Source organism: Colobus angolensis, unplaced genomic scaffold, assembly GCF_000951035.1.
Source record: "Colobus angolensis palliatus isolate OR3802 unplaced genomic scaffold, Cang.pa_1.0 Scaffold30, whole genome shotgun sequence".
NCBI lineage: Eukaryota > Metazoa > Chordata > Mammalia > Primates > Cercopithecidae > Colobus > Colobus angolensis.
The window spans coordinates 12,316,739-12,340,448 of NW_012116266.1; the positions used below are offsets into that span (position 1 = coordinate 12,316,739).

At 40.0% G+C, this 23,710-nt stretch overlaps 1 protein-coding gene across 2 annotated transcripts in view; it reads left to right on the forward strand.

Moving 5' to 3' along the window:
• The window catches only part of LOC105517446 (serine/threonine-protein phosphatase 6 regulatory ankyrin repeat subunit B), a 119,034-nt gene that overhangs the window by 55,389 nt on the left and 39,935 nt on the right, over positions 1-23,710 (forward strand). For both annotated transcript variants that reach the window (XM_011949991.1, XM_011949992.1), the window contains 5 exons: positions 5,965-6,035; positions 16,270-16,470; positions 16,840-16,927; positions 19,532-19,674; positions 20,774-20,986. In XM_011949991.1, the coding sequence (XP_011805381.1) occupies positions 5,965-6,035; positions 16,270-16,470; positions 16,840-16,927; positions 19,532-19,674; positions 20,774-20,986 (716 nt within the window). The remainder of the gene's footprint in view (positions 1-5,964; positions 6,036-16,269; positions 16,471-16,839; positions 16,928-19,531; positions 19,675-20,773; positions 20,987-23,710) is intronic.

Here is a 23,710-nt window from a genome sequence, read left to right on the forward strand (position 1 = left end):
CGCCACCTTGCCTGGCTAGTTTTTTGTATTTTTTTTTAGTAGAGACGGGGTTTCACCGGGTTAGCCAGGATGGTCTTGATCTCCTGACCTTGTGATCCGCCCGTCTCGGCCTCCCAAAGTGCTGGGATTACAGGCTTGAGCCACCGCACCCGGCCATTAAGATAATTGTTTTGAAGCACTCCTGTACTGTATGATTTGGTTTGTTAAAAAAAATCAATAGCAAGTTGATTTCATTATATTATAATCATATTTTTATAACCTTTCATGTTTACTTCAACAATTAAAAGCCAAACTTTGGATAAGTTAAGCTTAGGAAGAAATTATTCTCTTTGGCTTGTGAGATTTTTCAGTCACACTCAGTCCACCCTTATCACACCACTTCTGTTTTCTTTATTCTACTTCTTCCCAGATGACATGGCTTACAGAACAGAAATATTGCCTCTGGAAAAGATGCCCAGAGTTTACTTTACCCCTGATCTCTATGAAAATAAAATTAAGAGGTAATAGGGATTAGATGAAAAACATCCTTAGTTTGTAATTACAGATCATGTCTGATGGATTGGGCCTTTGTTTCTAAAGAATCAGTATACCCTAGCGCTTATTTTCATGTTTAAGCTTTAACATGTCCTTGGGTAAAAAAGCATTTGCCTTTAAATCATTAGACATGCAGACTGTGTCCTTCGGTGCACAATGGTGCCTGACAGGCAGGTAAATAATGTGAAGCTTCCTTTAGAAAAAAAATCAGCTATAAATATTCAATTCATAGCCAAAACCATCTGACATCTCCCTCTGACATGTAAACAAGACTCTTGAACGTGTTCAGAGGAAGAGGATGAGGAAGCCGGCAGCAAGAAATGACACTGATGAAATGCGTCTTGGGTCTCCATTCAGATAACTCTGCTTTTGTTATAATAATTTTTGTCATGGGGGAAAGGAGGTTTTCCTGGCAGCTGCCTATTCAACCTCCATGAGAAGGAGAAGTGGAGGAATGGAGGACTTAATCATTGACTGAAAGAAGCCATCGCCTACATTTCTAATCACCTTGAAATTTCTCAAGGGACTCTGAAGTGGCACGCTAACAATGCTGGTGTCATTACACTCCAGGTGTGTGTCTCTGTATGAGGTTCAGCCTGCGTGGGATCATTTTTCTCCTCGAAAGATTTTTTATATTGAAAGTCAAATTTGGATCTACATAAAACTAAAAATTTTCAGAATGCAGTATAATAATAATAATGATAAAAGTATATAAATATAAATAAGAAATATAACAGAAAAATGGGAGAAATATATAAAGAATATGAACAAGTAATTCTCAGAAAATGAATTACAAATAGCTAGTAATCAAACATATTAGAAGATGTCTAACCTTATTGTTAGACCAGAAACTTAAAAAAAAGATGCTCTTTTTAAAATCAAATTTGTTTGTATGTATGTATGATGTATGTATGTATGTATGTATGTATTTGAGACAGGGTCTTGCTCTGTTGCCCAGGCTGGAGCGCAGTGGCATGATCTTGGCTCACTGCAACCTCTTGGCTCACTTGGCTCACTCCACCTCCCAGGTTCAAGCGATTCTCCTGCCTCAGCCTTTTGAGTAGCTGGGATTACAGGCATGTGCCACCACGCCAGGCTAATTTTTGTATCTTTAGTAGAGATGGGGTTTCACCACTTGACCAGGTTGGTCTCGAACTCCTGACCTCAGGTGTTCCATCCACCTTGGCCTCCCAAAAGTGCTGGGATTACAGGCATGAGCCACCACGCTCGGCCTATTTATTTTTAAAGCAGCTTTATTGAAGTATAATTGAAATACAATAAGCTGTGTATATTTAATATCTACAATTTGATGAGTTTGGACATATGCAAATACCCATGAAATTATCACCACAATCAAGGTAATAGACATCTCTGTCACCTCCAAAAGTTTCCTCGTGCCCCTTTGTTCTTGTTATTTTGGAGTTTTTTGGGATGTGTGTGTGGTAAGAACACTTAACATGAGATCTACCGTCTTAACAAATGTTTAAGTGCATGATACAGTATTATTGTCTCAGATTTGCAATATTTAAAATGTCTGACTGGGCATGGTGGCTCAAACCTGTAATCTCAGCACATTAGGAGGCTGAAGTAGGAGGATCACTTGAGGGCAGAGTTTGAGACCAGCCTGGGAAACAAAGGAAGACCTCATCTCTACAAAAAAGTTTTAAAAATTATCTGGGGATGGTGGTATGTGCCTGCAGTTCTAGCTACTCTGGAGGCTGAGGCAGGAGGATTGATTGAACCTAGGAGTCTAAGGCTGCAGTGAGCTATGATAATGCCACTACACTCCAGCCTGAGTGACAGAGTGAGACCCTGTCTCTAAAATATTTAAAAAAATATATTTTAATGTCTGATAATATCAAGTGTTGATGAGGATGTGGGGAAACTAAGCAATCTCATACATTCCGAGGGTGTAAACCGGCACACTTTAGAGGCTTTACATGACCTTTTGAAACCGAAAGTGTGTATTATCTATGACACATAAAGTCCATTTTAAATTATTTATCCTAGACAAATACTTGCACCCAAGGCAGGCAGATCACCTGAGGTCAGGAGTTCAAGACCACCCTGGCCAAAATGGCGAAACCCTGTCTGTACTAAAAAATTAAAAAATTAGCTGGGCATGGTGGCAGGTACCTGTAATCCCACCTACTCGGGAGGCTGAGGTGGGAGAATCGCTTGAACTGGGGAGGTGGAGGTTACAGTGAGCCGAGATTGCACCACTGCACTCCAGCCTGGGTGACAGAGCAAGACTCCGTTTCACACACACAAAAGCAGCTTAGTTCCCCCTCCCCCATTATTTTCATTAAGAAACATAAAACTTCAAATGCACTAGCTTTCTTAAAAATATTTTGTAGAAAATATTTCAAACATACAGAAAACTATGGAGAATAATATAGTGAATATCCATATACCTTCCACTAAGTTTTAAGAATTCTTAATATTTTGCCATATTTGTATTATATATATTTATGTGTATATATATTATATATATATTTAAGGAAATAAAACATTGAAAACACAGTTGCAGCTGTATCGGTACTCTTCATGCTTTTCACATTCCTCTTTCCCTAGACGCAACCACTATCCAGAATTAGTATTTATACTCCTTAGCCATATTTTAAACTTTTATTTTATATCTATGCAACCATAAACAACATATAGACATACAACTGGTATTATGCCATAGGTATAATTCTGCAGTTTGATTTGTTCATTTGGTGTTACGATTTTAAAAGTACATCTGTTTATATATACAGAACGTCAGTCTGCTCCTTTCCATGACAGTGTAGAATTCCATTGTACGGATATACCACAACGTCTTTATCCATTTTCCTCTTAATTGATATTTAGGATTCCAATTTCTTGTTGTCATCAACATATTGCAGTGAACATTCATGTACATGTGTGAGAGTTTCTCTAGGGTATATGATTGGAGTGGAATTGCTAGGTGGTTGGGCATGCATGTCATCAGCTTTACTAGGTAATGCCACATTGTGTCCCAAAGGAGGTTGTACCAATTCACACTCTTCTCAGCTGTATGTTAAGTTTTCCTGTTGCTCCATACCCTTGCTAAATCTTGGCCTTGTCACACTTTATTATTTTTACCAATTTAATGGATGTGAAATGGTATGCTAATGCTGCTTTCATTTGCTTCTCCCTAACGAATTTTGAGAAGTACCTTTCCATATGTGTCTTGACATTTGGGTTTCTTCTTGCATTCATTTTTTGAATTTACAAAAAATTTAAAGCACAAAATTTACTCTGCCAAAGACTATAATAAAAATAATTCCAGCTCTCTAGGACTGCATAAGGTCTGAGTGATGTTTGTGACATGGCTGCCAAAGAAACAGCCCCAAAATAAGAAATGTGCACTCAGCTTACTGGACAGAAACACAGTGTGGTCAAATCTACCACACAATGTGGTCATAAATATATTTATTTATGACGCAAGAAGAGTCCTGACGAAAAGGCAGGTAATTTTAAAAGGTTGGAATCCAGAGAGTTGGAAGATCTGAAGGGTTAAATGCTGTGTTTCTAAACCAGAAAGGTAGACTTTGTGACCATCACCTGACACTGTGTTGGAACTAATATTTAGAAGAAGAAATCTAAACTTTGATTTTGGTAGTGGTAATTTTGTTTGAAAATTAACCAATTTTGCTGTTCTTAATCACATCTGGATTTTCTTCTCCCTAGCATCCTCTAGCACTTGAGTTCTCTTGCTCTTAAAAAGACATGTATTTGTACAGTCTTTAGGTGATGGTTGTGTTCTTAAATTTCCTATTTGACTTCTTCCTTTGTAGGGCAAGGATCATGCCTTTCACTTCCTTTGAAAATCTGAATCAGAGATTTAGAGGTGAATGAGACGTTAGAGGTGACTTGGAAATAAGAACAGCTGATGTTTTTCTAGTGCCTTGCAATTTACGAAGCACTTTCCTATCCACTTAATTCTCCGTAGCACCTGGTGAAATGGGTAGAGAAGTATTAATACTGTTGTTGTTAGCCTCATTGTGCAGATTAGTGACTCTTGGTCATTGGGCCAGCAGGTGCTGAAATCAGAACTTAATCTACATCTCCTGACCATGAATCCCACTGTCCTTCCAAAACCGCATTCATTTCATGCCAGAGCATTTAGCCCACAGCTTCCTGTTATTGAGGCCAGAGATGCCTATTGATTTTTGCACACCCAAACTGATTTTACTGTGGGCCTTACTGACGTAAGGAGTTTGAACTCCTTCAGGCAAGCTGGTGTTAGTGGAATTAGGATTTAAATAATTTTAACCTGGATAAATTAAGCAACAATTCATCAGTGGCTCTCAACCTTGACAGCGTAGTGTGATAACCCTTGTACCTGACCCCATCTGAAACCAGTGACATCAAAATGGAGGTTGGAGGGGAGGCATTCTAGCTGTCTTTTAGGGATTATGTTCTTGTTTTCTACGATTAATGCTGTTGATGGCATTTGTTCTTCTTCAGTTAAAGAAAAGAATAGTGTAAGTTCTTTGATTTTTATTTACTTTTAGCCAGTGCCTTAAACTAAACTTCTAACTCACGTTTATGCATGAAAGTCCGCTGCCTTTTAAAAAAGTTTCTATTTTCCAGCTATCAGCTGGCCTTAGCCTCTTGGAGATTAGTCAGCTTCTGCTTCCCCTTGACTCACTTTCCCAGCCCTTGTCCTGAGGGGCCACCTCTGTGTTTCCTTTTCTCTGCCTTACTTTCTAGTTTCTTTGATTTGTTTCTCCATTCTCTGTCCTCAGGAGCTTCCTTCCTCATCATCCTAAGGCTAGAATTGACTTATTGCTTCTTCAAAGATACCGTACATATTTTCTCCTCCTCCCCTTTTGTAGCCCTTTTATAAAACATCCCAAGTCTGACCAGAAGACTAGTCAAAACCTTGAACCCCCTAAAAGGAAGCTTATATCAGATGTCTTTGCTGTTCAGACATAGACTTGGTGGGCTGGTGCTCATGGAGAATGGCAAGGGTGTCATGGAAGGTGGGTGAACTCTGCTTCCTGTGAATTCATTTGCAGGGAGCTTCTGTTCCATGATGATGGCATGGCTTCATAGAGCTGAGCATGGGCACTCATAATTCTGAATGTGAGCTGGTTTTGACTCATGCTTGAGCCTGTCTGCCTACCCCATAGTTTGAGAAAGTAGTGAGCAATTTTTAGGTCTGATATCATATCTATCCAAAAGCCTCATGGAAACTGGCTTCTTTTTTACCAACATATCTGGCTAGTCCCAGATTTTTAGATAAAGCAGATTTCTGCTGGTCCCCTCAGCCTTGATCAAATCTTGTCAAAACATGACTAGAAAAGAAGAGGTGGTGGTTATGTCAGGCAAATGTGAGCAAGATACAGCATTTGACTTAACATCAGCAGGGCTTCCCTTGACTCCATTATGCCTCTAACTTGTGCTTTTTGGTTCTAGGAGCTCGTGTAAATGCAAAGGACAACATGTGGCTGACTCCACTGCACCGGGCTGTTGCTTCCAGAAGCGAAGTGAGTGATTACCAAATTTAATCTAATACCTACTGTGCCTAGAAAAATTCTTGCTAGTGATTTAAGAATCCTTACTGGTAAGCAAAAGGCTTTTACCTCTAATGTAAGAGGGTTACCCAAAATGAACAGCTGTTTGTTTGAGCATCTCCTGCATGCCAGACATAGTGCTGAGTGGGGCTGGGGAGTGTCTGGGGTAGTTCAACATGGACAGCATGATCCTGAATTTCAGTGAATTCTCAGCCTGGGGAGGAGGCAAAGCAGAAAGCAGATCAGTACAATATCATCATTGACTTGCAGGAGAAAGCAACTAACTGCCTGCTTGAATAGAGGAAATCTTCCAAGAAGAGATGTCAGTTGAGCTGGTCCTTAAATGAGTAAGGACTTACCAGGCCAGGAGAAGGAGGGAGGGCCGAGGCAAGGAAGTGAGTGAATGGGGGCCTCAGTGAGGTATAACTGGAACTCAGGCTGTAGTAGAAGGTAAGTCTGATAATGGAGGTTGGGCCAGATGGCAGAAGGCTTGGAATCCTCTGAGCAATGGAGAATGATTATAGCAGGGGAGTGATATGCTCAGATCTGTGTTTCAGAGAACCTTTGTGGTGGCAGCGTGTGAATGGGCTGAGGGGGAGGGGTCTCAAGGAGGAGGGCCAATAAGACCAAAAGCGGTCTGAAGCAGCTGGAATGAGGGCATAAAGCTGAGTCCATGATTTGAGAGCTCATTAGAGGTCAACCTGGCAGGATTTAGTACCTAGTAGGGGTGAGGTGGGAAAGAAGCTGGTAGGTAAATGGTGATGCTGTTAACAGAAGAGGCACAGAGCAGGGGAGTAGGGGCCGGGAAGCTGGTGGGTTCTGTTTGAGAACGCTGAGTTCAGCAAACATGTCCTTGGAGTGGGAGCTCCATGAGGGCAGGGATCTGTGCTTTGTTCCTGGATGTATCCCAAGCCTCGTACATTCTAGGCATTCAAGAAATAATTTGTTGTTGAATGCTGGAAATTTGGGTGAAGTTGACTAATAGATTATCTATTATTATTTATACAAGTCTAGCACTCAGGAACAGGGAGAATGATCACCAAACCGTGGTAAATGCATCAGGTAGCTCAGGGGAAGTATAAAGGATGAGAAGACCAATGTGAAGGTGGGGGTGGCAGGGAACCCTGGTGAATGTCAGCCTTGAAGCCTGGTCAGAGGAGATGCCCACCATCCAGGGATACAAGAGGTTCTAACCTTCTATGTACTTGGTGCTGGATGACTGACCTCCATAGCTGAGTTTACCAAATGCAGCTTCTCCTCTGCTGCTGGAGAAGGTGATGTTCTCCAGGTACACTTAGGAGCGAAAGGTCTTGCCAAGAATGAAATACAGAACATGCAGGTGTCTTTGGCCGTTATTGGTGTTAGCTTTTCCTCTTTGGCAACTATTTGGAAATTTCAAAATATACTTGGTAGGTGACAGCTTAGTAGTCATCATTTTTCTTGCTGTGCTTTGTGATATTAGTAGTTTTTAAAAGGGGTTGACTGTGTTCTCTTTCCAAATATCCTGCATGGAATGAGAGAGGTAAATAATCCTAAATTACCTGGCTCAGACCCTGGAGAGTTCAGAATCTTCTCATGGTCCCACATTTTATTTCTGTTTTGTCTGGGAAAATGAGTGTAATGAGCTGACTGAGTGGGTATGACCAGCTTCATGAGACCAGCCCCTTCATAGAGGAGTATTTCCTAGCCTTTTAAGACCACTTGGTCTTTAGTAAATTTAGTGAATTTAAGTGTCTCTTTAAAAATACGTATGGATTTGTTTCCTCTTTAACAAGAACCAGGTCTTTTTAGTTGGGAAAATAATTCAATATGCACCTCCTTTATGCCAGGCATCTTTTCTTTGTAGCTGATGGAGCTACAAAGAAAACTAAGACCCATGGTCTCTGCTCTTAGGAAGTATGTAATCTAGTGGAAAAGAAAGACACAAAAAAGATGATTTCATTGCTCTGTGACCTTTCCCAAGTGATCTCTACCTTTGTTAGCTCAACTAGCTTCAAAGACTTTAGTCCTCAAAGCATCCATTTTCTATCAACAACCAGTCTGCGTTCTGTAAATATCTTTAGTGTGTTTGAATCCTGTCAGCCTAATGATGGACTGACCTTCCTATCTGAGAAAGGCATTTGTTGCTTCTCCACGTAAACGACTACCTCTGTAGGTTTGCAGGGAGGAAAAAAAGAATCCCTTGCCAGGTAGGAATTAAATGCAAACAAATCCTGAATTGTAAATAATTAGGTAATATATGAGCTCATGATGTCTTCAGATTAGTATCTTGTCACAGCAAGTTGGACAGTTTCTTAAGAAAATTGGAGTTTAGGCTGGGCGCAGTGGCTCATGCCTGTAATCCCAGCTATTTGGGAGGACAAGGTGGGTGGATCATGAGGTCAGGAGTTCAAGACCAGCCTGACCAACATGGAGAAACCCAGTCTTTGCTAAAAATACAAAATTAGCTGGGAGTGGTGGTGCATGCCTGTAATCCCAGCTACTCGGGAGGCTGAGGCAGGAGAATTGCTTTAACCTGGGAGGCAGAGGTTGTGGTGAGCCAAGTTCACACCATTGCACTCCAGCCTGGGCAAAAAGAGTGAAACTCTATCTCAAAAAAAAAAAAAAAAAAAAAAAGGAAAAGAAAAGAAAATTGGAGTCTCTGTAAGAAGACACCTTAACTCCAAGCACATTGCTGTCCTGTGGAAGTCCTAAATTCAGATTTCCTTCTTCTTTGGAATTTAGTTCTATTGCCATTATTTTATGCCTCTCCCAACTAATAGTTGGGGAAAAGAAAGTAGATTTGAGGGGAAGAAAAGAGAAGGTTTGGACTGGTATTTTGGAGTTTAACTGTTAGCACTTATCAAGATGGATATATGGTTTCAGCTGAGAGCTGGTGCATGTCTATTCCTTAGATTGGTAAGCACTGATACTACATGGCCATGTGTTTAAAACCATTTCTTCATTGAAAAGTTTATAAACTCTATACTGTCTGTCCTCAAAGCCTATTTGCTTGTAAAATATAGGTAACTGATCTCTCAGGGTTCAGGGTTCAACCAGGGAAGCAGAACCACCATGAGAGATAGAGTAAGATATTAATTATAGGAATTAGATCTTACACAAGTGTGTAGGGCTGCTGTGGTCTATGTAAGGCTGTCACCTTGAATTCTGTGAGGCCCTGAAGTCACTGTAGGTCAGCAGACTCCACAGTGGAAAAACTGGATGTAAAATGGGGGAGAACAAGGACAAACTGGAACTGAGGTCTGTCTAATACTGCCTCCAACATCATGGACATGGGTGACTTGCAGAAGGAGTTGCGCATGCACCTGGCCCAAGAATTGGAGAAACTGAAGGAGATGTGGCAGGATCTGAAGAAGCATCAAGCCAGGCACTGCCTCTTGCCAACGTGGTGATCCAGCCGGTTAGTGACATCGTGTGCAAGCTGCAACACTACTTGGTGCCCAACAACATACCAGTCAGGCTGCAATTTCACTTATGCCTTCCAAAACTCATCAGATATCTCTTGTGGCCAACCCTAAAGGGAGTACTACAGGGAAAGGAATTCTGGGAAATGAAGTTCAATTCGGCTAACTTAGGACAATACAAAACTACCGTATAAATTGTTGTTCTATTTGAATTAAAAAGATCTTCTAGACAGTAAGCTCCTTGAAATTTGTGCCATGCCTATTGCTTGCCATTGTATTTCTAGCATCTTGCCTAGTTAGAAAAGAATTGTTTTTTTGAGTTATTCATTAAAGACTGGGTTTTCAATTTAAGCTATAATAATTTTCTGTGTACAACTGGTAAGATAGAACTGGTATACACCATATCAGAATGCTGATGGTAATAATCGTTTATGCATGCAGGGCAAACAGAGTTGAAGCATGTTTATGGGAATGTGTACACTAAAAGCCAGCTAAGCCACTGAAACCTGCAAAATCAAGGCTAGTTTCACAATTGCATATAACACAGATATCAGTGTAAGTCAAAATTTTGGAGCCTTCTTTTCATTCAGGCAAGATTTATGTTCAGATTTCTGTGTCTGGAAAAATAAGGTGCATTGATAAGTTCATTTCCTGATATGTTATAGCAATAAGGTGCCAGATCATAATATTGATTAAACATGAATCCAAGCCTGACACTATGTCTTCCATAGACAAGAAAGTAGATCAAGACATAATCACACCCCTTGAAAATCTCCCAAAATATAACTGAGCTCTAGAGATAAATCTTGAAGACTTATTTGATGCTGACCAGGCTGTCTTGTGTGTTCCCTTCTAGATCCAATCCCACGACCCTTTCCTACCCCCGACCTGCTCCCCACGTCTGGCACATCGGGGATTCCCAGGTTGGAAACAGCTTAGAGCCCAACAGCACTGTCTTCTTATTGGCTCCCTAAGGGCTTCTGTGAACTCATTCTCCTTTTTTTTTCTATGTACTCCCTAGGCTGTGAAGAAATGAAGATAGGCCTTTACTAAAATATTAGAGAAACATCTTTTACAGTGCCAGCTAACAAAGATAAGCAAGATTTGGGGCTGCCAGTGGGAATATTCTGAAGTGTTCTTGTGAAGCCTATTTCATATTATTTCCTGTGTTCAGCTTATTCTTGCTTTTCTTTCTTGGAAAAGAGCAACTGTAGGGGAAAGGAATGAAATGTACACAAACCCAGAAAGTCTAACACATATTTATGGAAGCACACTTGGTGGAAGGCATTGTTAAGTGTGCTACAGGGGGCCTAAAGGGTGTTCAAAGTGTGGCTTTTAGTTTTAGTATACAGTATTTGGGGAGATAACCAGACATGCAAGCTGTTGTGGCCTATGTGCAGACGTGGCTGGCCCGTCCCAGGTGCCCTTTCTGCTATAACCAGTTGAGAGGAGCATCAGAGGAGAACTGCTGAACTTTTCACTTCTCTATTCTAGAGACTGTCTTTTGGTTAGAAAGGTTAACAATGGTTGTATCTTGTCTTTAGAGTGTAGGAGTGAGGACATTGTGTCCATGTACGTGTTGTAGTTATGAGCATTTATTAAGTACTTACTGTCTGCTAGGCAGTATGCTAAGGACTTTCTGTATATTCCCTTTTAACCTCTGATCCACCCTTCAAGATGGATGCTATTGGCAATACTAATTTAGGAAATGTAATCTCAGAAAGTTAGTAGGGAGCCAATGAAGTCAATGTCACAGCCAGAAAGTGGAGGAAAGTGTGACTAGAGAAGCTGCCTACTTCACCACCATTCTGTGCTGCTTTCTTCAGTTCCCATTAGCACCCTTACGGAGCCTGTTCTAGCCAATAAAGCATATCTATTTTTGGCTTCTGTGCAGACAGAAGACCCAACTGGTATACAGATCTTTCCCAGAGCTGAGCAGGATAAGCATTTTATTTTATAGTCGAAATTTTAAAAACTTACGTTCTACCCTTTCCTCTAAAAAACATGATCATTATTGTGGGCTTAATGCTAGTAGACAGGAGAATTGGAAACATTATATGGAAGAGTAGAATGTTATTGCTTTCTTTAAATTATCTTCATGATTATAAAAATTTGTTCATGTATGGAACATAGGTCATACCTGGAATAGGAAGAAAGTAAGCATTTTATAATCTATTAGAATGTAGACGAGTGGTACCCAGCTTTAGTGCATTTAAATTATCTGGGGTGTTTGTTGAAACTGTCTGTTCTAAAACCTCACCCCTAGTGATTCTGAATGAAACCTGTGGTTAAGCCCAGAAATGTGCCTTTTCAAAAGAAGATTCTGATGCATGTCGTCTACAAGTCACACTTTGAGACTTGAGATTAAACACTGGTCATACTTTAGTGTCTGCCTTTCCTAATGGTTAAAGTCAGCATTAAACTTAATAGTTTAGTGAAATATTTAGTTAACTTAAATAGTTCATTTAGAATTCTTTCATATCCCAAAGTCTCCAGCGAACTGCTTTTGCACTCCTAGTTCTTAGAATAATTGTACTGTAGTAATAGTTAAAATAATGGGTGAGTCTTTTTGGTGCTTGATATTTTGGTACGTGTAGAGGAACAATCCCATTAATTAAGCAAATTGGTGGGACATCAATTTATACAATTCTTACAGAATATGAAATTGCTACAATTGACATAAGATAAAAGCCTCAAATGATTATAGTAATATAGCAAAAGCCTTCAGGACTTAAGTGCAGCCTTAGGGACATCAGCCCACAGTAAAATGTACTGTTAACACTTATAGATTATTACTTACAGACTTTGCTGATGATTACAGCAATATATTTATTCTACACAAAGTTATTGAATATACACTATGTGCAAAGCACCTGCCAGGCTTTGTGGAGAGTACAGACAGTTGTATAACATTTAGACCCTTATCTAAAGCAACTTGTAATTTATAAAACTTGACATTGCTTATGGCTGCAGGGACAATATGTAGTCGTAAACAGTTACTTTTCCATGAGTAATTTATGACCACTGAAATGCAATGCACATTTGAGAGTAAAGAAACAAATATTAAGGATGATAGTTTCTAAGACACATGCCTCCTATTCTTATCTTTTCCATGTGCCACAGTGTATGTTTCTACTTCTTATTTTAAGGTTGAAGTGGCCTTTTGTTAAATAAAAAGAGTCGTAAAAAGTAGAAATTGACTGACTGCAAATGTCATGGCCAGTTACCTCCCATATGACATCCCATGACAGCCCCTCCTTTCTATTATTTCTGCATCTTGTATAGGATGGCCTGCTACAGGATGTCATCCAACAAGGCCTACAGTCCTAAAACAGAATGTTAACTTGTCTGATGCCTCCATTTGGGGGAAATACCAGAATCTTCACAGGTGTTTGTTCATTAAGAAAGAAAGAAAGAAAGGGCCAGGCGCGGTGGCTCATGCCTGTAACCCCAGCACTTTGGGAGGCTGAGGCAGGTGGATCACTTGAGGTCAGGAGTTCAAGACCAGCCTGGCCAACATGGTGAAACCTTATCTCTACTAAAAATACAAAAAAATTAGCTGGACGTGGTGGCACTTGCCTATAACCCAGTTACTCAGGAGGCTGAGGCAGGAGAATCGCTTGAACCTGGGAGGCAGAGATTGCAGTGAGCCAGGTTGGCACCACTGCACTCCAGCCTGGGCGAAAAAGCGAGACTCTGTCTCAAAACAAACAAACAAACAAACAAACAAACAAACAAAGGCTTTGAAGGAGCTTGATGATTCACAGTGTGCCTGCACACTGGGGCTGGCCTGTGAGCTTTTATCTTATCTGTTGTGAAAAGAGTACGTGGTCAGAAACTTTTAGAGCAATTTGATAATTTCATGCCCATTAACTTTAATAATAAAATAATTACATTTATAGTTTTTGTCTTGTTTTTATTTCATTTTATTATTCTGATTTTTTAATTGTATTTTATAAAAGTATTGGCTCAAAAGTGATAGATTTGAAATAACTTTTTAAAAAACTGGTTCTTTACCACAGATAGTTTGAAAAGCATTGTTAAAGAAGCTTTTCTTGATGGAGTAAAGACTTAAATGTAAAACTCAAAACTATAAAAATTCTAGAATAAAATCTAGGCAGTACCATTCAGGACAAAGGCATGGGCAAAGATTTCATGATGAAGACACTAAAAGCAATTGCAACAAAAGCAAAAATTGACAAATGAGATCTAATTAAACTAAAGAGCTTCTGAACAGCAAAGAAACTGTCATCAGAGTGAACAGGCAACCTACAGAATGGGAGAAAATTTTTGCAGTCTGTCTATCTGACAAAGGTCTAATATCCAGAGTCTACAAGGAACTTTAATAAATTTACCAAGAAATAAACAACCCCATTAAAAAGTGGGCAAAGTACGTGAACAGACACTTCTCAAAAGAAGACATTCATATAACCAACAAACATGAAAAAAAGCTCGACATCACTGATCAGTAGAGAAATGCAAATCGAAACCACAGTGAGATACCATCTCACACCAGTCAGAATGGAAATTATTAGAAAGTCAAGAAACAAGAGATGCTGGTGAGGTTGCAGAGAAAAGGAAAGTTTTTGCACTGTTGGTAGGAATAAATTAGTTCAACCATTATGGAAGACAGTGTGGTGACTTCTTAAAGATCTAGAAGCAGAAAATAGCATTTGACCCAGCAATCCAATTATAAATCATTCTATTATAAAGATACATGCACGTTTATGTTCATTGCAGCACTATTCACAATAGCAAAGACGTAGAATCAACTCACATGTCCATCAGTGATTGACTGGATAAAGAAAGTGTGGTATATATACACCATGGAATACTATGCAGCCATGAAAAGAAACAATATCATATCCTTTCCAGGGACACAAATGGAGCTGGAAGCCATTATCCTCAGCAAACTAACACAGGAACAGAAAACCAAACACCGCACATCCTCACTTACAAGTGGGAGCTGAACGATGAGAACAGAGGGACACATGAGAAGGAATGACACACACTGGGGCCTGTCAGTGGGGAGAAGGGAGGGAGAGCACCAGGAAGAATAGCTAACGGATTAATACCTAGGTAATGGGTTGATCTGTGCAGCAACCCACCATGGCACATGTTTACCTATATAACCTGCATATTCTGCACATGTACCCCGGAACTTAAAAGTTGAAAAAAAAAAACCTTTAACAGAAAAAAAGAATATTTTCTTGATTCAGAAAGTGTTCGGCTTCCCTCCTCCCCACATTAGTTTCTTTTTTACCATGTATATTTCTGCCAGAGCAAGCTCCTGGGTATTAATTTTTAGCCAATATGTGATACAGGAGAAGGCAGACTTCTTTAATTTAAAAAAAATTAATTCCCTAAATAGCCATCAAATTACTCCCTTGTAAAACCAAGTTAAAGATCTTCCAAGCTTAAAACTTTTAAAAGAGAAATGCAGTTTTTAAAAAGGTAATTATCTGTTTTTAATCAAAGCTTTGTTTTTGCCAAAATATTATATTAAATTTCTATTATATGTATTAAGCCAGTGTAGCAGACTAAAACTTTAGGATTTAAAAATGTAAATAACTAAATAGAATTAACTGTTAAATCTATTTATGTCAGGATGCTTGACTGAGACTACTCACCAAGTAAGCCTAGTAGAAAATGGCCTGTTAGAAAATGCATGAGCCCATAAGTCAGCCAGGCTGACAGGTCATTGCCCTGGACTTCCGTCATCTTACCTATAAAATAAAGCTGCTATGAAATGAAGGGGTCAGCCCAGATGAACCCCAGGGCCTTCTCCATTTCTAATATTCCATACGTCTGTGAATTTATTTCCATAATCATTTTAAACTACTGTTTTTTTTTTTTTTTGAGCCAGGGTCTTGCTCTGTTGCCCAGGCCAGAGTGCAGTGTCGTGATCACAGCTCACTGTGAACTGCTGAGCTCAAGAGATCCTCCCACCTCAGCCTCCTGAGTAGCTAGGACTTAGAGGTCCACAACACCACTCCTGGTTGGTGCAAAAGTAATTGCGGTTTTTGCCATTAAAAGTAATGCACTTATTTTTGCACCTGTATATATGTTTGTCGGGGTTTTTTTTTTTTGAGACAGGGTTTTGTTGTGTTTTCCATGCTTGGCTTCTGTGTTTTTAAGAGCTGCATGGATGACTCCATTGCATACCAGAGTTGAAAGTCATAGAGAAACAGGCTAGGGAGCTGACTGGGCCAATAGAAGAAAAAACATGGGAGGTCCAATGTAGGTGAAGGAACTCAACGATGGCAAAAGAAGTGACACATTCTAATATGGAAAAGATTGGGAAAAGATAGAAACAACTCATAGCTTTAAGTTGAGATGGTAACAGAGACGTTACTTTCTGTCTTGACCACTTGTTGATCACACGAGGCTGAGGGTTAAGATGTTGGCAGAGAGAACCAAAGATTTATAAACTGACCCAAGAAGGTCTGAGGCCTTTTTGTCTATGGATATTTTACCCTGGCATGTACACTCACATGCAATGTTCTCATTTGGCCTAAGAGTGCCTTCTACATTGTAAGGGCATCATCATATACTTAGAAGGTTTATTTGATTTTAGAGTTGTGCCAGGGCTCTTGGCTTGACAAAGAAAGGTAAAGTGATTCTGTCTTCATCTATGCCACTCTTTTGATCTTTATCAGATATTACCTGGCTTGTCTGGAGCCAGCCTGTAAGGTCAGGTGACCTTTCTCTCCATAGTTGCAGGGTTTGGTGAAGCATCTTACAGCACTAAGTATTGATTGGACGTCTGTCAGTGACCACTGCAAACTCTGCTTTTGTTGTAGGAAGCAGTACAGGTTTTGATTAAGCACTCAGCTGATGTCAATGCAAGGGACAAGAACTGGCAGACCCCTCTTCATGTGGCAGCAGCCAACAAGGCTGTCAAATGTGCAGAAGTGATCATTCCCCTGCTGAGCAGTGTCAATGTCTCCGACCGAGGGGGGCGCACAGCCTTGCACCATGCAGCTTTGAATGGCCACGTGGAGGTGGGTATTTTTATCATTCAGAATTGGAACGCTCCCTCCAGGCACTTTCAGCCGCAAGTGGAAACTGATCTCCTTGCTGAGATATTAAAGAATGTGATGAAAACATTTGTACACCAAACCTTCAGCATCTATATCATTCTCAACTTTAGAGCCACAATGAATTGAAAAAGTAGGCTGTCACTTCAATCTTTTCCTCTGACACACATGACACAGTTCCTGCTCTGACATCATATTTCTACTTTGTCAGAACTCCAGATCTCTGACCTGCCTTTACATTTCATGTTAATTTGGCTCAGATGACCTACAGGCAGTGAGGAGGCCTCACCATTACAGAATGTATGCTTGATTTCATTGTTGGTTATCTTTCAGATGGTCAATTTACTCTTGGCCAAAGGGGCAAATATCAATGCATTTGACAAGAAGGACCGGCGTGCTCTGCACTGGGCAGCATACATGGGTAAGGATTCCATGCATGGAAAGCAAAGTACAGATAGCCTTAACTCAATAAGCCACGGATCTCTTGTTGACCATGTAGGTTTTCTCCAGTCTGACTTCTTTTCAAGTTTGGGTTGCAATTGAATGAAGATTTGGTACATTTTACTGGCATGCATAGTGGGCTCCAGTCAGGCAGTTGCTTTGTCAGATATTTATTTATCCTACAAAGAAGAGGAGGAATGAATCATGGCTTGGGCCTCTTTGAATGTGCTTCAGTCTGGATTGGAAAGCTGCACAGATTGTGCTTATTTTAACTTGTCATGGCAGTAAAATAAGGTGTTTTAAAAAGAGAGAGCACTGGCTAGGAAAGCAAGGACACAAATTCCATTCGTCTTTTTTAATTTATAAATATTTTTGAAAGAAACAGGAAGAAAGGAAGAAAAGACAAACCTCTGGCTATTTTATAGGTGGAGGGCACCAGAAGTACTGAGGATTATCCTGATAGTCCACTGACAACCAAACTGAAGCCTGCAGCCCTCATTTCTGCCCACTTGGGAGAGGTCACATTTCTAGGTTTTTCCTTTTCACTTTTGTTGGCAAATCCCACTGACAAATGATAGATCTCACAGTTTATTCTAAGTGTAGACTTGTGGGAAATGAAGAACTAAGATATTTCCTTTGTGTTTCTAATTGGAGAACATCCTGCTATTAGAAAAATAGGATTCTATCAGCACCAAGTTGTAAACAACCTGAATACCCATCCCCAGGAGACTGTTTTGGTAAATTCTGGAAGATCCACACAAGGGGACACTTTGCAGTAACTACAGTGATGAGTCCATGAGTGTTTATTAACACAGATTCTGTGATATGTTAAGTGAAAGCATATTATAAAGCAGTATAAATAAAATAATTCTCATTTTCATTTAAAAATCTGTATAATAACAAACCTGGAAAATATTATATGCTAAAATTTTAATTGATTGTCTCTGGGGATTTATGATTGTGGATGATTTTCGTTTTCTTTTAATACCTTTTTGCCTTTCTGAATCCTTTTTAACAAACATATGTGCCTTTTATCATCACTTTAAAAATTAACATTAATTGTAGGGAGAAAGAATAGGTTGGGGCAGGGATGAAATAAAGTATGTGGCTAAAGATGGGTCTGAATGAATCCCTGTGCTTAAAAAAACAGAATCTTAAACTTTTACAAGCATTAGCATGTTTTTTAAAAGACGTTGACATGGATTTTCGAGTTGGCTGAAGCATATGAAATGACTAGGTGGCCCCTGCAGGACTGGAGCCCGTGACTGTGGGAGACAGCTGTGTAGGTCGAACACACACGAAGCTAGTGTGGACAGGACTCAAAGAATGCGAAGTTTCAAGCTTGTTCTCTGCTGATGTATATACAGTTAAAGCATTTGGATAAATAACTCTAAAGAAATCAAGTCATTGTTTTGTGTGCTATCAGGATACAAATAGGAATAATAAGCAAAACCAGGGCAAATAGCTTAAGACAGCACCACTAATAATTGAAAAAAAAAATTTCTATATACAAGTCTTGGGGAGAAAAGAGTCAAATTTTAATAAAACAAGCCAATACTTCCCCCAACTCCACCACACACACAAAGTCCTGGAGTCAGTACTTGTCTTCTACCCTTCAATTTTCAGCCATATTTAGAGCAATGATCCTGAAGCACTGAACAGTCTTCAGTGCTGAAAGAAAGGTCAATGCTTGTTTGTTTGTTTGTTTGTTTGTTTATTTTTTGATACAGGGTCTTGCTCTGTTGCCCATGCAGGAGTGCAGTGGTGCGATGTCGGCTCACTGCAGCCTCCGCCTCTCAGGTTCAAACGATTCTCATGCCTCAGCCTCCTGAACAGCTGGGACTACAGGAGTGTGCCACCATGCCCAACTAAGTTTTTAGTAAAGACAGGGTTTTAGTAGAGTATTTTTAGTAGAGATAGGGTTTCACCATGTTGTCCAGGCTTATTCTATATATGGTGAATTATGGAACAGAGTAAAATATTGTAGAAAACAATGCTAACAGGAGCTAAAACTAGAAGGGTTTTCTGTTTGGCCTCTAATTCATGAGGATACTTTTAAGTTGAGCCATATGAAATTGCCATTTTTGTGGGTCCAAATACAGTTAAGCAGCAGTAATTTTATATGATTAAACAGTAATCTATGGTCATTTTCATTAATTTTTTTTTCTTTTATCAGTTTTTCCTAACTGAATTGTGATTGTTAAACTTTTCAGTGAGGAATGCCAATTGTTTTCAAAAGCATTGCTTTTATCTTAACACAACATTTTTTAAGGCTTTCTACTGATATCTTGGCAAAACCTCACCATTATTCATTAGCATGGTAACAGGCATCACCTAGATCTCCTTGAAGAGAAGGCTCATATGAATCATCTTTTTTCTTCCCACAGCATTTACATTATGCCTGACTATAGGAGGTACTCAATAAATATTTGTTGAATAGTTGCCATGAATATTTTCCAGTTTTTACAAATAACTCAGCAAAATACTGGTGGCAATAAAAGCTAATAGTGATAATTTAGGTGAAATGAATCAGCAAATTGTCCTATAAAGGTTAATGATGTTTTCTGCTGCTTTGTTTGTAAAGGCCACCTGGATGTTGTAGCATTGCTCATTAACCATGGCGCAGAAGTGACCTGTAAGGATAAGAAGGGTTATACCCCACTGCATGCTGCGGCCTCCAATGGACAGATCAATGTTGTCAAGCATCTCCTGAACCTGGGGGTGGAGGTGAGCTATAATGAATGCATCACTGCATGGCCTGTGTATTTGTGAGATTTCTGTTATTCTAAAGTTAAATCCTGTTTGCACTTTAATTCAAGGGCAGGGGAGTTGTTTTCTAGCATCCTGTCTTTTTAAGTTTTTTGTGGGCAGCTGGTAAAGGGCAGTGGGGGCATACACTAAGCAGAGGAAAACTGGAAACTGAATAACTTTCTATATCAACACAGATCAATATATAAACATATAGATTCTATGTAATATATATTAACCAGTTGTTTTTAAAGACTGGCCAAGGTTCTGCATCCCACCTTCCGAATGTAGCCTTCTAAGTCATGACTTACAGCAGAAATGAATGAATAAATGGCAGAGACAAACATCAGCAATGTCTACTCTTGAGCTGGAGAAGTCAGACTGCTGCATTCTCCTTCTGCTGGTAGAACAGGAGCAGTGGTGAGGTTGGAACATCCTGTCCCCCAGGAAAGGAAAACTAAGTTGCTATATGACCATAATGATGAAACCAGGCACCCAGGGCAGGTCTCAGAAAGCAATAGGGGGCCATGGACGAAACACACCTCCTGACGGCACCACTGCTCTGCTACTAAAATGGAACCTGGTGAGGTGTCAGGCTCCAGAGCAAAACAGATATTGGGTTCTGACCCGCCTTCCGTGTTTAGGCTCTACAGCCACCTCTCCTGCCATCTCCGCAGCCACCTCCCCTGCTATCCCCTACCATTTCTTGAGGTTTGCTGTGCCCCAACCCTAGAGTGTGGGACTCTTTTTGTTCTCTTCTGATTTACTTCTCTTTTGGTGTTTTGAAAGCAGCTTTGCCCTTCACCTTTTATCCCTTTGTTAGCTGAAAAATACCTCTCCCCAGGATGAAACTTCTCTCTCTCCAGTTCATTTTTTGCCACATTGACGTTTTGCTGATCTTTACCATGGGGTGACAAGCATTCCCAAGATGACCACACTGGGACAAGAGTAAGCTCTGAACAATTATATTGACGGATGGCTATTTCCTTTCTCTAGCCACAGCAATTATGCTTTTTGTGGAAAATGGAGTAAACTGGCTCCAATGACTTGAATCACCCTGTGTTGGACTCTTTTGCAGATTGATGAAATCAATGTCTATGGAAATACAGCGCTTCACATCGCCTGCTACAATGGACAGGATGCTGTGGTTAATGAACTGATTGACTACGGTGCTAACGTGAACCAGCCAAATAATAATGGGTTCACCCCTTTGCATTTTGCTGCTGCCTCCACTCATGGTGCTTTGTGTCTTGAATTGTTAGTAAACAACGGGGCGGATGTTAACATTCAGGTATGACACTCTTGATCTCTGTGTTGAATGCCTTTGCATTGAGCTTCTGTTTGAGCAAAATCAACTGCTGCAAGTGATACCATGTTTTAGTGAGTTGGAACCCTGAGCACTTTGACTCACACAGCCTTGTCCTGGATTTGGAGGCCATAAAAAAAGTTGTGTGGAGGCTGAGGTGGGTGGATCACGAGGTCAGGGGTTTGAGACCAACCTGGCGAAGATGGTGAAACACCATCTCTACTAAAAATACGAAAATTAGCCAGGCGTGGTGGCAGGTGCCTGTAATCTCAGCTACTCGGGAGGCTGAAGCAGAGAATTGTTTGAACCTGGGAGGCGGAGGTTGCGGTGAGCTGAGATTGTGCCACTGCACTCTAACCTGGGCAACAGAGCAAGACTCCATCTCAAAAAAAAAAAAAGAGGTTGTGTTATTTTTATCCAGGAGTGGTGGTATCAGCTGAGAGGTACCAAGGCTCCAGCCGTGTGTTCTTGTTAGCTTAGTGAATGTGTCAGGACAAATACTGGATCTCTAGGATGTTGACTTGGCCCAGAAGCTAATACTGAAGTGAATGTTGAGCTGATAGGGCAGTGCTGCTAAGAATTCAAAGGGAGGCCTAATAATGAATGTGGGCCTGTTTCCAACTCCAGTGTGGGTTTAGAGCTTCTCAGATACCTTCTTCTTCTTCTTTTTTTTTTTTTTTTGAGACCGAGTTTTGCTCTTGTCACCCAGGCTAGCATGCAATGGTGAGATCTCAGCTTACTGCAACCTCTGCCTCCTGGATTCAAGCGATTCTCCTGCCTCAGCCTCCCCAGTAGCTGGGATTACAGGCATGCACCACCATGCCCAGCTAATTTTTTGTGTTATTAGTAGAGATGGTGTTCCACCATGTTGGCCAGGCTGGTCTCAAACTCTTGGCCTCAAGTGATCCACCTGACTCAGCCTCCCAAAGTGCTGGGATTACAGGTGTGAGCCACTGTGCTTGGCCAATACCTTCTTAAAGCAAACCCCAAATAGTGGCTTCAGTGATGTAGCACTGAGCTGGTCGTCACAATCATTCCTTTATTCCGCAAATTTACATCAGACTACCCAGTGCCCTCTGTTTGGTACTGGAGGAGTGCTCCAAGATGAGACTCAGTCTCTGCCCTTAAGGAATTTATAGTGTAGTAGGGAAATAACATGCCCTCAGGCAATCATGAGCAAGAGAAGATATCATGAGAAGAGTCATAAAGCATTGCAAACTGTAAGAAGCAAGTGTTGACCTGTTTTTTGCTTGGGAATAAGAAATGGAGATCGATTTTGAGCAGAGACTTGCAAGATTGATGTAGTTGAGTTGAGGAGGAATAGAGATAATTTGAGAGAGAGTGTTCCAGATAGAACAGCATGAGCAAAGAGGGATGGGAATTCTGGAGAGAAAAACCTTTAGGTAACTCATCAGCTTGCCATGTGACAGGTAACCAAGGGGAACTTATCACGTAGCATTCATAATTTGGGTGACATCACTTGAATGCATTTAGATTGTAGCAGAATATCCTAAGCTGTGCTAGGAAACGTTTTACTCAATCCAGGCTTCCCCTCTTCCCAGCACACAGGGCTCCTTAAGTAAGGCCCCAGTGTATTCTGTCTCTGGTTTTGAAAAATATGATTTCTAAGGTGAAATTTCAAGAATATCGCATCAATCTATTTTAGTAACCTTCTCTATTCACTATTAAAATCTTTTATTTTTTTTATAATTTCTAGTAGTGGGGAAAGATGTGACAAATTTTCAGAATAGCAATTGATTGTCTCGAATAGAGTATAATTTTATGAACATGCCAAGTGTGGTGGCTCGGCCTGTAATCCCAGCTCTTTGGGAGACTGAGGTGTAGGATTCCTTGAGCCCAGGAGTTTGAGATCAGCCTGAGCAACCTAGTGAGAGCCTGTCTGTAAAAAACTTTTTTATTTTTAATTGTATGACAGAAAGGAGCCAGAAATGAGCTGAAATGTGATTTGACCAAGGAAGAGGACTCATCTACTGGATGATTTTGAGCCCAGGGAGCTTGGGCCTCTCCAGGATCTGCAGGCCACTAATAATTCTAGGGGCCATATGATCAGACCTGAGCATTAAAAACAGTAATCTGGTCATAGAACACCAAAGGCAGGAAACATAAAGGAAAATAATCGTATATATGACTACAAAAAAGTCTTAAACATTTGTATAACAAAACAACAACAACAAAACTCTAACATGAAATTCAAATAAGAACAACTTAGGGAAAATTTTCTTCAATATACGTGATAAGCAAATAGTTAATATGCTTGATATATAAAGAGCTCATACAAATCAATAAGAAAAAGTGATCACTACTAGAAAACATGGAGCAAAAGTCAGATCACAAGAGAGAATAAAAAGTACATTAAACTTGTGAAAAACTAGTATTACTGGCAATTAGAAAAATACAAACTAATGCAAAAACGTACATTTGTGTTAAAGAATGGCAAGTATCAAAATGGCTAATAATACCTAGTATTATTCAATGAAAAAATAAAAATGCAATAAAGAAATGTGATCTCATTTTTTAATGCTAAAATGTTATGGTTATGTGTGTAGATGATGCAAAGAGTGAGAAAAATCTCTGGAGTATGTACTAATATGCTAGCAACAATTATCACTGCAGAGAGACAAAATTATGATTTAGGTCCTTCCTTCCTTCCTTCCTTCCTTCCTTCCTTCCTTCCTTCCTTCCTTCCTT